The 17,935-nt window shown below is 42.9% G+C and overlaps 1 protein-coding gene across 1 annotated transcript in view; it reads right to left on the bottom strand.

Moving 5' to 3' along the window:
• ELK1 (ETS transcription factor ELK1) overlaps nucleotides 1–16,226 on the bottom strand; it is a 45,567-nt gene extending 29,341 nt beyond the window's left edge. The window contains exons 1-4 of the mRNA XM_030192388.1: nucleotides 16,146–16,226; nucleotides 15,600–15,801; nucleotides 13,580–13,788; nucleotides 11,829–12,236 (exon numbers count right to left, since the gene is read on the bottom strand). Coding sequence (XP_030048248.1) covers nucleotides 11,829–12,236; nucleotides 13,580–13,786 — 615 coding nt within the window. The 5' untranslated portion in view covers nucleotides 13,787–13,788; nucleotides 15,600–15,801; nucleotides 16,146–16,226. The remainder of the gene's footprint in view (nucleotides 1–11,828; nucleotides 12,237–13,579; nucleotides 13,789–15,599; nucleotides 15,802–16,145) is intronic.
• Between the last annotated feature and the right edge of the window lie 1,709 nt (nucleotides 16,227–17,935).

Below are 17,935 nucleotides of genomic sequence, written 5' to 3'. Positions count from 1 at the left end.
GGGGTATACCGGAAGCTGAGGGAGAGGAGGACTGCAATCTTATTATACAAAATATTTGCCATCACATATTAGTGAAGGATTCTCCATCCGCAGCAGACCCTCCTGCTATTGTACTAGATCGAGTACATAGAGCCTCGGGTGCCCCAAAATAGAATACATCACGAGATATCATAGCCTGCTTTCAATCTTATGGAATCAAAGAACTTATTATGAAAAAGGCACATACATCTGGCACTCTGCAATATCAGGGACATCAAATTGAAACATATCATGACTTATTGCAAGCCACCTTACAAAAACGTAGAGATTTTAAGGAGATAACACATTTACTGCGCAAAGAACGTGTGTGCTGCAAGTGGAGGGAAAAATTATTGTTTTAAAACTTCTGCAGAAACACACCAACAACTTCGCAAGCTAACATTGTGGAAAGAGCCTGAGCCACACATGAAATTCCAGTAGAAATACGTCCTCAGACCCCCAGACGGAAAAGAATACCAGAGCATAATAATCGCTTGACACACCATACTGCAGAGCATACAGGGGCTCGTGGTACCTCCTGACTTTTCTTTTGCAGATTCAGGCATAGTTCCCCCGACTTTTCAGTCTTGTTAAAACTAAAGGAACCTTTTATTTTTCAATCTGTTCTGGTACTGATCCGCTATTTTTACACACTTTTTTCTATTAGGATGTTGGGAAAGGGTAAGGGATACGGATTTATCTGTAATAGTTGTCATGAAGAATATATAATCCTGATTGTGTTCTCTATCATATGTTCCGTATTTTTCTGCTGCCTTTTTATGCTAAGTTCTATGCTTGTATTTTTGGCGTACTCTTTCCTGCTTAGCGATGTCCTCTATTAACTTTATAATACGGAATGTAGGGAGAATAAACTCCCCCATTAAAAGAAAAAGAAGATACTGACAGCACTGAGGAAACGAGGAGCAGGAATTGCGATGTTACAGGAGACACATCTCAGTACAGAAGAACATAAATTGCGTAGAGAATGGGTAGCGCACTGTTTTGCTGCCACTGCTCCCATGTCTCAGAGAGCAGGTACTGCCATCCTGATACATAATTCCATCCCATTCCAGGAACATAAAGAGGCTTTGTTGTCTGTATTACTTAGATTGTAAGCTCTTTTGAGCAGGCACTGTCTGTGTCAGGTGTTCAGCGCTGCGTGCGTCTGGTAGCGCTATACAAATGCTAATAATAATAATTTTCAAAGCACTTAGACTTACAAAGTTCCATAGGTCTATGGAACTTTGTAAGTCTAAGTGCTTTGAAAATGAGCCCCAAAATAACCCGAGACCCACAGGGTCGCTGGGTAATACTCCACTGCTCCCTTTACGGAATTCCTTATGTGCTGGTGTCGTATGTACCCACTATTTTTGACAGATTTTTCTTTCCTTATATAGCCAAGCTCCTAAATGATTTTCCTAACTGTACCTTACTGGTGGTGGGGGGGGGGGGGGGGGGGGATGATTTTAATGCAGTGGCAGCCCCTGATTTGGATAGGGACTCAACTGCTTCCGAAAAGATCCATCTCCCTTATTTGGGGGGAAATATTCTATGTCCTAGCTTTAGTATTTTTCACCCTGGGGAACAGGAATACACTCATGTTTCCCGGGCGCACCTTTCTGTCAGCAGATTAGACTACCTAATTATCAGAGCATGCGCTGGGTCAAGTTGCTTCCATTGAAACAGCCCATGTGGGTATCTCGGACCATGCATTAGTTCATTTATACTTGTCCTCCCCTAGATGGGAGCAGCGACCCTTGTGGAAAATGCCAGTGGGACTATGAGAGGATGAAGCTTTTAGGAAGTATTTAAGAGATAAATGGAAACTGATGGCAACATATTTGACACCAGAATATAAAAAACAGTATCTAGAGATCCAATGTACACTAAACTGTTTACCTCACCACAGGGCGCTTACTACACTTAAAATATGGGTGCCATAGATTTTTCCAATATGGAAACCATACAGGCACCTGCCTAGCACATTTAGTCTGAGATCCTCAGGGACCTCGCTTTATCCCTTTTTTGAAAGGCCCAGCAGGTTTTAAATTAAATGATAAATCTATTTTAAAATGCTCCATAATTACTATAAAACCTTATAATCAAGCCCAATCTGCGACTCCATTGCTAAAATTTGACTTCCTTGCAGACATTACATTCCCCAGTTTAACCAAGGAGGATTTAGCCCTTTCAAATGCCCCTCTTCATCAGAAGGATATTTTATATGCTATAAAGACCTCCCTCCGCTTTGTCTAAGACCCCGAGCCCAGATGGATTGCCACTGGAGTTCTACAAACTCTTGGGACCAATGATAGCTTCTCATTTGGTAACTGTTTATAATGAAGCAATGAGGACTGGGCTATTCCCAGACACGATGAGGGGAGTCACTATAATCCCTATATTGAAACCTAATAGAGATCCTCTCCTCACAAGCTCTTAAAGACCAATATCACTTCTCAATGTGGATTACAAATTATATGCAAAGATTTTAGCTAATCAATTGATGGATATAGTACCCAGACTGGTAGAACCTCATCAGGAAGGCTTTGTAAAGGGGAGAGACACCATCTCTCATGTCCACAAACTTCGTTGTGCCATAGAAACAGTGCGATCCCACAGACATGATGCACTTTTGGTAAGCTATGATATAGAAAAACCTTTTCATATGGTATCATGGCCCTATCTTTGGGATGTGTTAAATTGTTATGGTTTCCAAGGACCTATATTATAAAGGATCCAACTTCTTTACTTTGAACCTTGGGCCCAAGTCTTGGTCAATGGACTATCATCAACTAGAATAACTACTGGTAGGGGAACGAGAAAGGGGTGTCCCCTTTCACCTATGCTATTTCTTCCATGTATAGAGCCTCTGCAATTGAGGCTGTTGAGAGATCCAAATATCCAGGACATATCCTTGGGATTCCAAGAATTTAAATTAGCTCTTTTTGCTGATGATCTCATGATGTATGAATCTCCAGACATCTCTTTACCACAGACTTTGGAAGTATTAACAGAATTTGGCCAGGCCTAAGGTTTGTGGATAAATGCAGATAAATGTGAGGCTTTATGTTTGACAGAGGGTTTAGAGCATCGGTGGAGGGGAACCTTTCCTTTACGTTGGGCTGGGACTTAATTAAAATATCTGGGTATCCTCATCCCTAGAGATTTGTCTTGCCTGTATAACTAGAATATTATCCATCTCCTCCAAGAGACAAAAGTTCTTTGTAAGAAATGTCCCTTTCCTTTACCATTGTGGGGTAGAGTTGCAGTTTTACAAATGATTCTCCTCCCTAAATGGTTGTATACACTGCAACATCTGCCCATAGTCTTCACCAACACTGATTTAACTACATATAACAATTATGAAATTTATTTGGGGGCACAAAAACACGTCTGGCTCTTCGACATCTGCAACTTCTCCAGCATAATGGAGGCTTGGGACTACCAGCCTTGTGAGCATATTGTGCAGCTTGTCAATTACATTATGTTCGAGATTAAATTTTTGAACCTTCTGAATTTTGTGATTATCGCTTTGAAAGCACGTTGGGTGATGCACTGGCATTATCATACCTGATTCATGCTCATTATGGATCACTACCCACCCATTGTAAAAATCATATTCTCCTTCGACCAATGAAATGGGCCTGGACGCTTTTAAGAAAGAAATATGGTTTGCATTCGAATGTCTCCAAATACGCTTGGAATGCCCTCCCGCGGGAGGTGGTGGAGATGAAAACGGTAACGGAGTTCAAACATGTGTGGGATATGCATAAAGGAATCCTGTGCAGAAGGAATGGATCCTCAGAAGCTTAGCTGAAATTGGGTGGTGGAGCAGGTGGGGGGAAGAGGGGTTGGTGGTTGGGAGGCTAGGATAGGGGAGGGCAGACTTATACGGTCTGTACCAGAGCCGGTGATGGGAGGCGGGACTGGTGGTTGGGAGGCGGGAAATACTGCTGGGCAGACTTATACGGTCTGTGCCCTGAAAAGGACAGGTACAAATTCAAGGTAAGGTATACACATATGAGTTTGTCTTGGGCAGACTGGATGGACCATGCAGGTCTTTTTCTGCCGTCATCTACTATGTTACTATGTTACTTGCTCTTAGTGGGAAATAAGGATTTTCCTCCTGGACTTACCGATTTACATGTTCAACAATGGGCATCCCACGGTCTAGCTCTAATACAACATGCACTTGAGGAAGATGAACCACAAATATTAGATTACAATACTTTAAAAACCACTTATCTACTACAACCATGGGACTGGTGTGCATATAAACAGATGCATCACTACATCGTCACATTGCTATGTACATCTACAACAGATTTTACTGAACCTATATTTGATGAAAAATGGCTACAACCAGCTATAAGTAAAGGCCTGATAGTATGTTATTATGCTGGACTAAAGGTAACGATCAAGCAGTCCCACTGAATCGATGGAATCTCGATTTGGGAACTTATACTATGGAGGCATGTCTAGATAGCCTAAAAGATACATCGCTGCTAGCACATAGTATTAAACTACAAGAAATGAATTATAAATTTCTTTTGCGTTATGAATATCCATCCATCTTATGCAAATAAGATGAGTCTTCCTTCTGATGGGACCTGTGTCAAGCAGCAGAAGCTTCCTATAAACACTATTTGGGATCATAGGAGCCAACTTTTCAAAATTTTGGGGGTACTAAGCCCAATGGAAATAACCCCTCCCTGGACACATACAAGGAATTTTCTCAATAATGGGGGTGTTCTAGCACCCACAGAGCCAGCTCCTGTGTTTGGCATTGTCTTGAAGTGCAGCAGTTCCGGCAACATTTCTGGAACTATATAAATACCATTTATCAATGTAATTGGCTACCCACTCCGCAAATTTGTTTGCTGGATGATACATCAATGATAAAGGAGGGTACTCCAATCTCTTCTTTCTTTCAAAAGGAAGCATTGATTTCAAAACAATGCATCTTACTCCAATGGATTTGTCCATGGCGCAATCAAATGATTGAGCTCCTCACTATGGAACATATGTCAATGCAGAAGGGACCAAAAGCAAAAAAGTGTTTCTTAATGATCTGGTTGCCCTGCTTGAATAGCATGAGTATGCGTGCTTGATCTGCATTTTTTGAATTCTATGGACATATGATTACAAAGATTTATCCCCCCCCCCCCCCCTCCAGTATAAAGGGTTGTAGAAGTGCTATGAACATAGGAGAACCAATTTCGAAACATTTGGATTTGGGTGGGTTTGGTTGGGAGGTGTGGGATGGGTTCTGTTACAATTCAATACATCACTAATTGCTGTACATCTCTCTATATAAAAAGCAACACCAACGTTCTATGAAGCCTCCAGCCGGAAGTGTGAAGGGGGCGAGATATCCGGTTTCCCTATGAGCGTCTGCCCCGCCCTCTCTGTAACACAGTCAGTGAAGGAAAACAGCAGAGCAAGAAATCAAATCGCTGGCTCTGTAACAGTGAAGGACTCAGAGGGGGGGAGGGGAGAGAGGCCAGAGGGCAGGGACACACACAGTCCCACAACACATGCACACAGAACAAAACATTGCTAGCCCCCGTTTCATTTGCATCAGAAATGGGGCTTTTTTACTAGTATATATATATATATCATTGTTTTCATGATAATTCAATAAAAACAGCTTATACATAAAAATTACTATTGGAGTGCATCATTACATACTCTGTCAATATTTAACAGAGATTGGAAGCACATTGGCTTAATCCGTGGCCATTACAAGATTTTCTATTTCCGAACCAGTAGTTCGTTAAAAGGGTAGAAATCATCCTTTTCTAGCAGCATTACTTTGCATCTGGGAACAAATACAATTGATAAACGGGGGGCTTCTCTTTACCCTAATCTCAACACAAACTATTATTAGAAATATGGATAAGAGTTGGGGCCCTGTTTACTTAGCTGCATTGTAGGTGCATTAGTGTTTTTAGCACGCACTAATTCTAGACACCCATATATTCCTATGAGTATCTCTAGCGTTAGCACGTGCTAAAAATGCTAGCGTACCTCAGTTCTTTGAAATTCATCATTTTGAAACTAACGTGAATAATATGAAACATTTTATTCAAAAACCTCTATTGCTGGAAAAATTTATTTTCCTAGACAAACAAAATAAAAGGTCTAAATAGATTTAGGTCCAGTCCAACAGTTCAGTTAAGTCCTGGGTTTATGGGGTTTTTTTTTAAATTCTGTAGGAGTTACAGAGTCAGAATGTCAGCACATTTGTAAGACAGTTGGAGCAGTGTGTACGGGGTCCCGCAGGGATCTCCTTTGTCTCTCCTGTTTAAATTTGTATATTCATTCACTGGGATTTGTCTTAGAGAAATTAGGGTTTGTATCTTTCACTTATGCAGATGGCATTAATGGTCGTCTACCAGTTCAAGGTGATGTCACTACAGAACAGACTACACTGCAGTTGCTATTTCATACAGTAGAGAATTGGATGACAGTTCATAGATTAAAACTGAATCCTGAAAACACAAAGTTGTGGCTTATTACTGGTTCCTGGGGACTGAGATAGAACCCAATATTGTTATTAATCACCAGATTTATTCCTTTGCCTCCTCTGTGAGAATCTTAGCGGTGTTTTGGGATTCTAGTTACAAGTTAATATGGTAATTCAGAAAACATTTATCCTTATGCGTAAACTACATTGCGTTCATAAATATTTTCAGGAATATCAATTTTGGTTATTGGTCCAACCATTACTGCTGGATTACAGCAATATATTTGGGATGTTTTCAGGTACTGTTGCGAAAGTTGCAGACTATTTAGAATACTGCACCAAGACTGATTTTTTCCTTGAAATGCTCTGAACATTTATCAGATTATTATTCCAAAATTCATTGGTTGACAGTGACTGCAAGGGTCTTATTTAAACTTTCTTACCAGGCTGCTAAAATAGGCATGGAAATTTCTTCTTAGTTCAGGCATTAAGCTACCTGCATTTTAGACGTCTGCTTGAAAAAACATACTTGTTTCAGAATGATGGAAAGAAATGAATGTATTAGTTTTAATTGATAATGCTATGCTGTAATTCCTGGTCTGTCCAGTCTCTTTGTATGTAACCCACATAGAACTGTGAGGTACTGTTATAGTTTCAACAGAGACGGCTGTGGAAAAATTTGGATCTACACATCTAAAGTTTCAAACTAAGATTTTAAAGATATCATATTATCCAACTTTGACCCATTTGGATCATAACAGTTCTCTACTTTGTTGGCGAAATTGTTAACAGTTGGGAGATTTTGATCACATGTGGTGAAACTGTCCTGAGATTCAATACTTCTGGCACCATTACTAATATTCATCTCCCTTTTCCATATTTTATTTATTTATTTATAACATTTATACCCCACATTTTCCCACCCACTGGCAAGCTCAATGTGGCTGACATCAGACCGTAAAGGCAATCGCCAATCCGGTTAACAAACAAACAAAGTATAATAAGGTGAATGGGAAGGATAGTAATTACAAGGGGCGCAGGAAAAGAGGGAATAGAGTCAATGAGGTCCATAAATAAGTTGTGTTCCAGGAGTTATGGATTTAAGACGAGGCCTTTAGGATAAGCCTTTCCAAATAAACTGGTCTTAAGAGATTTTCTGAAGCTCAGATGATCATGAATAATTTTCACAGGTTTAGGTAATGCATTCCATAGTTGAGTGCTAATAAAGTAAAAGGTGGAACTGTAAGTGGATTTATATTTGAGACCATTACAGGTAGGGTGATGGAGGTTTTAAGTATGAACAGGATGATCTGCAAGAATTCCTAGATGGTAGATTGATAAGGGTATCCATATAACGTGGGGCTTCATCATAAAGAATTTTATGGACTAGGGTACAAATTTTAAAAGTAATTCTTTCCTTTACTGGAAGCCAGTGTAGTTTCTCTTGAAGGGGTCTAGAACTGTCGAATTTTGATTTTCCATAGATTAATCTGGCTGCTGCAATCTGGGCGGTTTGGAGTTTCTTTAGAAGTTGTTCTTTGCATCCTGCGTATATTCCATTACAATAGACTAGGTGGCTTAATACCAGTGATTGAACTAGATTACGAAATATTTCTCTAGGGAAAAAAGGTTTTATACGTTTGAGTTTCCATAAAGAGAAGAATATTTTCTTGGTGGTGGAGTTGATTCACGAGTGATAAGTTACGATCAACAATTACACCAAGTACTTTTAGACTCTCAGAGACCAGAAGGGTAAGATCAGGAGTGATTAAGGTTGAGCGTTTGAACTTATTATAGGGAGAAGAAAGGATAAGGCAATGAGTTTCTCAGTATTAAGTTTTAATTTAAATGAATTTGCCCAAGTGACAATGGTGTGTAATCCAAGTTTAATTACATTGGATATTTCAGATAAATCATTTCTGAAAGGAATATGGATAGTCACATCATCAGCATAGATGAACGGGTGAAGGCCAAGCTTGGTTAGGGACTTGGCCAAAGGAATCAGCATTATGTTGAAGAGTGTAGGGGAGAGAGGTGAGTCTTGAGGGACACCACAGTCAGCTTTCCATGGCGGTGATAAGACTGAGTTGGATTTAACTTGGTACGTTCTGGAGGTTAAAGCGCCCTTCAACCATCTTAATACATTTCCGCTAGTCCCGAAGTAATCAAGAAGTTTTAGAAGGATTTTATAGTTCACCATATCAAAAGCACTCGACATGTCGAATTGTAGGAGAAGAATACTTTTTCCTAAAGCTATTTCCTGTTTGAAGTTGGACAAGAGTGTGATGAGCACAGTTTCAGTGCTATGGAGTGGGTGGAATCCCGACTGTGATTCATGCAAAATGGAGAACTTATCCAGATATTCATTGAGCTGCTTGTTCACCATGCTCTCCATTAATTTTACAAAAAGTGGAATAGATGCAATTGGATGATAATTAGTGAGATCATTACTTTTTCTCTTGGAGTCTTTGGGAATTGGGGTAAGCAAGATGTTTCCATGGTCTTCAGGGAAGAAACCATTTTCAAGCATGAAGTTTAGATGTTGTGTAAGGTCAGCAATAAAGCAATATGAAGTATTGGTGTTTGGAAGGGAAGATTAAGGGGTAGTTAAAGAGCACACCCTTATTATTTATTCATCATTGTTTATTAGCAGCAAGATGTGCTGTAGCTAAAAAGATAGAAAAGTAACTGTTCTCCTTCCACAGATGAATGGCTATCAGGCATATTTTCAAAGCACTTAGCCTTCCAAAGTTCCATAGAAACCTATGGAACTTTGGAAGGCCAAGTGCTTTGAAAATATGCCTCTATGTAAACTCTGAAATTTATATAATGGAAAAAAAAACATTAATCAAATGAAAAAGAAAATGGAGAAATTCTGTTCTCTATGGTTACCTTATGAAAAATATCTTGGGAAAAAAAATCAACATTTGATGATCTGACCTTGTTTAGAAATACTCAACTGTCCAACTCATAAGCATGTTAATGTTTATTTCATGTTTGATAATGAAGAGTAAACTGAAAGGGAGAAAATGCTGGGAGAGTTAGGACGGAAGTTTACACTTGCTTGTTTCCGATTTTGTATTTTTTACAACTCAAACAATAAAATAGATCTGTGGGAAAAATAAAAAATGGATCACAGCACCAGCCTCCATCCCTCAAAAAAAGTCACTTGGAGGATCTGGATTAGAAGGCTATGTCTCCATCTCTGCTTAAAATGTACTGAAGCTTAGGCTCCAATAACCAGGTTATAGGGAATGGATTGAAAGAGCCAGGACTGGCAGGTCCTGTCCCCGATGACCTGGAATAATCTGGTGTCCTCACTTTTCACCTACAGTGGGGGAAATAAGTATTTGATCCCTTGCTGATTTTGTAAGTTTGCCCACTGACAAAGACATGAGCAGCCCATAATTGAAGGGTAGGTTATTGGTAACAGTGAGAGATAGCACATCACAAATTAAATCCGGAAAATCACATTGTGGAAAGTATATGAATTTATTTGCATTCTGCAGAGGGAAATAAGTATTTGATCCCTCTGGCAAACAAGACCTAATACTTGGTGGCAAAACCCTTGTTGGCAAGCACAGCGGTCAGACGTCTTCTGTAGTTGATGATGAGGTTTGCACACATGTCAGGAGGAATTTTGGTCCACTCCTCTTTGCAGATCATCTCTAAATCATTAAGAGTTCTGGGCTGTCGCTTGGCAACTCGCAGCTTCAGCTCCCTCCATAAGTTTTCAATGGGATTAAGGTCTGGTGACTGGCTAGGCCACTCCATGACCCTAATGTGCTTCTTTCTGAGCCACTCCTTTGTTGCCTTGGCTGTATGTTTTGGGTCATTGTCGTGCTGGAAGACCCAGCCACGACCCATTTTTAAGGCCCTGGCGGAGGGAAGGAGGTTGTCACTCAGAATTGTACGGTACATGGCCCCATCCATTCTCCCATTGATGCGGTGAAGTAGTCCTGTGCCCTTAGCAGAGAAACACCCCCAAAACATAACATTTCCACCTCCATGCTTGACAGTGGGGACGGTGTTCTTTGGGTCATAGGCAGCATTTCTCTTCCTCCAAACACGGCGAGTTGAGTTCATGCCAAAGAGCTCAATTTTTGTCTCATCTGACCACAGCACCTTCTCCCAATCACTCTCGGCATCATCCAGGTGTTCACTGGCAAACTTCAGACGGGCCGTCACATGTGCCTTCCGGAGCAGGGGGACCTTGCGGGCACTGCAGGATTGCAATCCGTTATGTCGTAATGTGTTACCAATGGTTTTCGTGGTGACAGTGGTCCCAGCTGCCTTGAGATCATTGACAAGTTCCCCCCTTGTAGTTGTAGGCTGATTTCTAACCTTCCTCATGATCAAGGATACCCCACGAGGTGAGATTTTGCGTGGAGCCCCAGATCTTTGTCGATTGACAGTCATTTTGTACTTCTTCCATTTTCTTACTATGGCACCAACAGTTGTCTCCTTCTCGCCCAGCGTCTTACTGATGGTTTTGTAGCCCATTCCAGCCTTGTGCAGGTGTATGATCTTGTCCCTGACATCCTTAGACAGCTCCTTGCTCTTGGCCATTTTGTAGAGGTTAGAGTCTGACTGATTCACTGAGTCTGTGGACAGGTGTCTTTCATACAGGTGACCATTGCCGACAGCTGTCTGTCATGCAGGTAACGAGTTGATTTGGAGCATCTACCTGGTCTGTAGGGGCCAGATCTCTTACTGGTTGGTGGGGGATCAAATACTTATTTCCCTCTGCAGAATGCAAATAAATTCATATACTTTCCACAATGTGATTTTCCGGATTTAATTTGTGATGTGCTATCTCTCACTGTTACCAATAACCTACCCTTCAATTATGGGCTGCTCATGTCTTTGTCAGTGGGCAAACTTACAAAATCAGCAAGGGATCAAATACTTATTTCCCCCACTGTATAAGGCCTGGAGAACTCATGTACACTTCAATCAATAGACAAAGCTTATGTCAGTACAGAAAAGCAGTGTTTCCCATGTCCAGTACAGGAGTACCACTTGCCAGTCAGGTTTTCAGGATATCCACAAAAAAATATGCATGAACGTGATTTGCACAGATTGCCACCATTATATGCAAATCTTTCATGCATATTCATTGTGGATATCCTGAAAACCCAACTGGAAAGGGGTACTTCAGGTCCAGACTTGGGAAATACTGCAGTAAAGGGTATCACACCTTGAAAAAGATCCCACTTTCTCCAGAGCCAACATGGGTACTAGATTTTTGAAAAACACCACATTTCAGGACTGGATATGAAATTTACTTTTGTTTAGAAAGGGGGAAGAATGAGAGGAAGGGGTGGGGGGGCAGTCTTACCTGGAGTGGAAGCTCATCCTCTGGACTCTGGAGGCCAATTTCCAGGGGCAATACTTCCACACTTTGCCCTGTTACTTCTGCTGCTGGGGGCTCTGTACTCTGAACTCTGACCTGAGGCAATGTGGTTTCAGGCCTGGTGGTCTTGGCTGGGGGTGGAGCTTGCAGCGACTGAATGGTGAAAGTAGAATAGAGGCCAGAGCGCATGTATTCATTGCGGTTGCTCTTAGGGCTGTTCCGAAGGGCTTTGGGGGGTCCCGGGGCTACCTCTCCAGACTTGGGGACCTGAGAAGGGTCCGCCGAGACCTCTGGGCGCCTGGTCTCCTCCTTCAACGTCTCCATGGCAACAGGATCTGGGTAGGAGACAAACTTGTAAACAAACTTCTGGCCGCTAACTTTTTTGATGATGTTCTGCAAGACAAATGGAATAGGTTGGTTAGTACAGAGAAACACTGCCCTCTTAAATAGTCTCACATCTCACTCCCCCATACTTGATCTCAAATGCTGCAGGCTACCTGCTTTATTCCAGCTGTAATAGGCCAGCCTTTATCCACCCGTAACAGTACAGTCTGCTTCCTATGTTCTGACTGTAATGGTACGGTCCAAGTACTTTTCGGGCTAACAAAGCAGTTCACTTTATTAACTGCATCTGTAATGTTACAGCCCATCTGCCATATGCAATCCCCAATGGTACAGTTCAAAGATTCATTGCACTTAAGTCGTTCTTCCTACGTATAATGGTACAGCCCACCTTCCTCATGTAGTGTTTAATGGTAGTACCTGAGACTTCTTCTCTAGCCATAATAGGAGAAGCTGTCCAAGGGCCTGATACTCAACAAAGCAGAGGGCCCACAATTCAAAAGGGTTTAACCAGACAGGAGAGGCTACTGCCTGGTTAAATCCCGCTGAGCTGACCATTCGCCAATATTCAGCGGTACTTAAGCAGGTAGTGCCACTGAATATTGTCTGACCACCTCGGCACTATCTAGTTAGTACTGAGGAGGTCCACAGCAGAGTGGGAGCAGAGATGGGGGTGGAATCAGTAGCTAACCGAGCAGCGAAGATATTTAGCCTGCTACCCAGTTAGCTAACCACGTAAAGTTAGGACAATAAAAAGGATCCCATACTCCACCAAGAGCTCCTCCTCCTGCACACCCACAAGCATTATTTCCCCTCTCAAAACCCCCTATTATGATCTTACCCTGTTTCTCCTCCCCCCTGAACAGCTCCTATCCTCTACCCCCACCTCCCCGAGTCTACCTTAGGGTCCCAGATGGCCTAGCAGGTAGTTGGAATAGGAGCAATCCCCACTCACTCCTGCCCATGCCAGTTCTGAGTTCAAAATAGCTGTTGCATCCTCTGGCAACAGTACCGCAAGACTCAGAGCCAGTATGAGAAGGAGCGAGTGGGGATCGCTCCTGTCCCAACTACTGCTAGACCACCAAGGGGATAGAGATCCAGGACAAGGGCTGCTTAAGGGTGGGTGGGGGGGGGTTGGGAGGGAGGGTAATCATTGAGGGACCCATCCCACAATAGCCATGACCCCTGCAACCAGTCACAGAATCTATGACAAGGCAGAATTGGTGTGTACAGACCGAGCTCTTTCATTAAAATTTGGGGAACATGTGCCAATTTTAGCAGACAATGGAAAAGGTGCCAGTACTCAGTATCCCAAAGCACCCCCTCAAAAAAACACCCTGGTTTCAGTACACATGCTCTTGCTATGGAGATAAGTCTAACATACTAGCCCTCACCTTGTCATAATAGTAGCGCAGAGCACGGCTCAGCTTGTCATAATTCATGTTGGTTTTGTTCTTGCGCAGACCCCAGAGCCGTGCCACCTCCTCTGCATCTACCAGCTTGAACTCTCCATCGTTGGAGGTCCAGGATATGAGGTGCTCGTTGTTCTGCTCCTCCAGTAGCTGCAGCAGGAACTGCCAGAGTGTGACAGATGGGTCCATCACTGCTCATCCATGGGTATGGGACCAGACCCAGGAGGATTTAAAGAGAGGATGAGAGGATTACAACATGAGGATAGACCAATGCATCTCCTGCCTTTCCATTATAATCCTCTGGCAACCATGTGAGAGAAGCTCCCTGCCTCAGAGGCTCAAAAAATCAAGGGGGAGGGGTGCACTGTAAGAAAGATTGTTCTTAGGCTCTCAGATATGTCATGAGACAAGATTTTTAACTTGTAAATTGCCAAGTGTCACTGCACATATAACAAGCACTCTTTACAAAGCCACTATATAACATTGCTACATTGGACTACTGTAAGGTTATCAGGAAGAAGCTGAGGTAGTGCTAGGCTTGTTGTAGTTCAAGTTTTTCTTTCTATAAAAAGCAGCCACAGATGCAGTGGGTCAAAACCAGAACTGGATCGGCTTGCCCGTCACAAATTCATCTGGTGGTCTTGCTATAGAGCAGTGGTCTTCATTAAATTTTAATATGGGGCCACTTTGGATTCTAACAAGCTATAGGAGATTCACCAAATATGTTCCCATGCAGGGTCACAATACTACTGACCAGTGTGTGTCAATGACATCCATCCCCTCCAAACTTCATTGGAGGTATCCTCAAGGTTGTGAGCACTTCCAAATGCATTCTCTTTTGGCTATTAAGAAATGCTTTGTCTCTCAGTCATGTGGCTCTTTCCCCATACCCTTTCTATCCTGAGTAGCAGAAAAAAACAAAAACAGAAAGACAATGGGGAACTGCCATTGGCCCCCTGGCCTTGCACTGAAGAACACTGCTATATAGAGTTTACAATTAGGCCTCAAAGCCTGAACCTTCTCTGGCTCTCACTTCACCCTCCAATAAAGAAGGAAGGGGAACACAATAAAAAGGAGAAGAGGAAAGAAAACAACGAAACAGTGAGAAAGAAAGGAAGCAACACAGAATAAGCCATTTTCCCATCACACTCAGTCTTTTTCCTAGTGTCCTGTGCGCCCAGTGCTGATCTTTATTTCTTTCATTTTTTATCTCCATTTATGAGTCATATAACTACAGTGCTTTGCCCCAGTATTAAAATCTCATCAGGGTTCAACTGAAACACAAACCAATTATGTCCATTTTCTTCTCCTCCCAATTACTACTCCCTTGCTGCCCCCATGTCTTTTATATCCTATGTCACCCACTGTTCATGCATTCCCCAGCACTGATCTTTCTGTTCATACATCCTTGACTCCTTCCTGTCCTCTACTGAGGATGTTCTGCCTAGTTCTAGTAGTAGTTCCCAGCTCTACCCTTCACTCCATCCAGAGGATACTCTGTTCTTATCCTCATTGCTCCCCCACCACCGAAGACCCTAAGTGCCTGTGGCCTCTTCTATTTGTGATGTATGCTTTATTCTTACACCTCCACCAGCAGACTATTCCACACCTCCATCCCTTCTATGTGAAGAAATATTTCCTTATGCTTTTATCCAAGTCGGTTTCCTTTCAGTCTTGTAGTAAATTTATTCTAGAACATCCTTTCCAGTGAAAGGAGCCTGACCCTTGTGCATTTCTTTTAAAGTATTTGAATGTTCTAAAAATATACCTCATTTATTATTACATGCTGCTATGAAAGACACCTCAGACATTTCAGAGCCTGACCACTCCAACTACAGCAATATTTCTCATTATTTTAAAGTAGTTCATATCTTTAATCAACTGGAAAGTATTTTAAAGTAGATCATATCTTTAATTAACTGGAAAGTATATCACCATTCTACTAGGTCTGTATTTCCTAACAGCCTCTTATACTCATTCGTTGTGTGGCCCTTGCAAATACCTCTGCAAAGTTTTACAGTCTCCACTGGTCCATGATGAACATCTGGGGTCTTTATAGTCCCTCTGGATAAGACAAACGTTCCATTTGACACCTCTTAATGTATTTAGGATTCTTCATTGGTCTCAGCAGTCTCTCTCTCTCTCCAGCAATGGGGGTACACGAAATCTGCACCTCCGGATGTCAGAAAAGGCTTGAATCCAGGCTTTTGCACAGAGATGGAAAAGGGGAGCGATGGAGGTAAACATTAAAAATAAAGGAGCAAAAGACAGAAATCGGTGTGACAGTAAAGAAAACTGAGCTGTGTCTGTGCGTGACCGTATGTGATGCAGACTCCAACGTCAGTTGTGTTTTCAGGACATGCACAATGAAGATACAAGAGACAAATGTGAAAACGATGCAGATACAAAGGTACCAAAGTCACATACATTTGGCTATCTTCACACTCTCACACGCATTCGGGGACCGGTCTCCCTTCCCCGTGGGTTTTTGCCATCTCTCCTCCCTGTCCGCTAAACGGCACCTCTCCCCGCCCCGTCAAACTCATACCTGAGGCTACCCACCGACAATCTCGCAGCTTTCCTTCTCCGGCGCCCTGTCCCCTAGGCTATGACACAACTTCGTTCTCTCTCTCCCTCTGTCTGAGGCGGGACGTCCCGCCTTGCCGGAAACCGGAAATCGCGTCAGAGAAGGGCGGGACGCCGGAGAGGAAAGCTGCGGGGCCTGTATCGCCGGCGAATGCGATCTGGAAAAAAAAAAAGTTAAAGAGCTGCACGGGAGCCAGGTTTGCGGGAATCCCGCGGGGCTGGAAGTAGTTATAATTCTTAATACTCATGCTTATTTTTTGAACAATATTTAGTTATATTGTTCTTACAATTGCAACACTTATGTAATATATATTGCAATTGTAAGAACAATATAACCAAATATAGCACAAAAAAACAAGCATGAGTATTATTATTATTATTTATTGCATTTGTATCCCACATTATCCCACCTATTTGCAGGCTCAATGTGGCTTACATAGTTTTGTTATGACATTGTCATTCCAGAATATCAGATACAGTTAGTAGTGTGCAAGCAAGGGCGTAGCCAGACACCCAATTTTGGGTGGGCCTGGGCCCAAGATGGGTGGGCAGAAGAATCCCGCCCCATCCCACAGGTGATCTAGTCTCTCCTTCCCTTCTCTTACCTGCATGCTATATGGCCCTGATGGCGAACCTATGACACGCGTGTCAGCACTGACACGCGTAGCCATTTTCGATGACACGCGGCACCGCCGCAGTGTGGTCCGCCCTCCCTCCCGGAAACTAACCTTAAAGCCTCTTTTCACATCGCAGCAAGCAGCAGCAGGGCAGGCCACTCCTTCCTTCCGTGTCCTGACCTTGCCTGACGTAACGTCCGCGAGGGCGGAGCACAGAAGGAAGGAGGAGAGGTCTGCCCTGCTGCTGCTTGCTGCAACGTGAAAGGAGCCTTTAAGGTTAGTTCTGGGCCCGGTAGCGGGTGGAGGGGGGGCCCGGCGACCTCGGGTGGGCAGCGATCTCGGGTAGGGGGGCCCCGGGGGCGGTCCTAGTAGCAGTGATTTTTCTTGAAGTGACACACCACCAGAGTTATGCTTGGTTTTTTGGTGAATTTTGACATACCAAGCTCAAAAGGTTGCCCATCACTGCTATATGGTCTCTCAAAACATCCCCCCTCTCCTGCATATCTTTTAAATAGCAGATTTTCACCAGCAGTGAGCAGCAACTAATGCACTCATGTTGGCCCCACAGCCTTCCCAGTGACACAACTTCCTGTTTCCGCATAGGCAGGAATAAGTCAGAGGGAAGGCTGTGGGGCTGGTGTGAGTTGTATGTATCAGCTGCTGCTCGCTGCAGGCGAAGACCTGCTATTTACAAGGAATGCAGGAGGGACAGTTGTTGGGAGTTTTCAACTGGTGGGACTTGGGAATCCCTGTAAGCCACATCATAGGTGTGCTGCTATTGGGTGGGCCTGAGCCCAAGTGGGTGGGCCTGGGCCCACCCAAGCCCACCCTTGGCTACTCCACTGATGCAGAGATTAAGTAAGGGAAGAAAGAGGAAGTGATTAGGCGGGTAATTGTAGAAGTGGATTTTCATAAATGGTTGGGTTGGTAAAGTGGATCAGTGAAGCTGTTGGTTCTCGTTGTAGGCCTTGTTGAAGAAGTATGTCTTCAGAGATTTGCGAAAGTTATTTGTTTCAACAATTGATTTCAGGTCTGTGGGTAGAGCATGCCATATCTGCGTGCTCGTGTAGGAGAAGAATTATAACTCAAGGACGGAGACATAATAGACGCAAAAGTAGTTTGCTGCTGCCCTTTG

This window comes from Microcaecilia unicolor, chromosome 2 (genome assembly GCF_901765095.1).
Source record: "Microcaecilia unicolor chromosome 2, aMicUni1.1, whole genome shotgun sequence".
Classification (NCBI taxonomy): domain Eukaryota; kingdom Metazoa; phylum Chordata; class Amphibia; order Gymnophiona; family Siphonopidae; genus Microcaecilia; species Microcaecilia unicolor.
The sequence above is the reverse complement of the archived record's forward strand: the minus strand, read 5'-3'. Positions and strand labels throughout refer to the sequence as shown.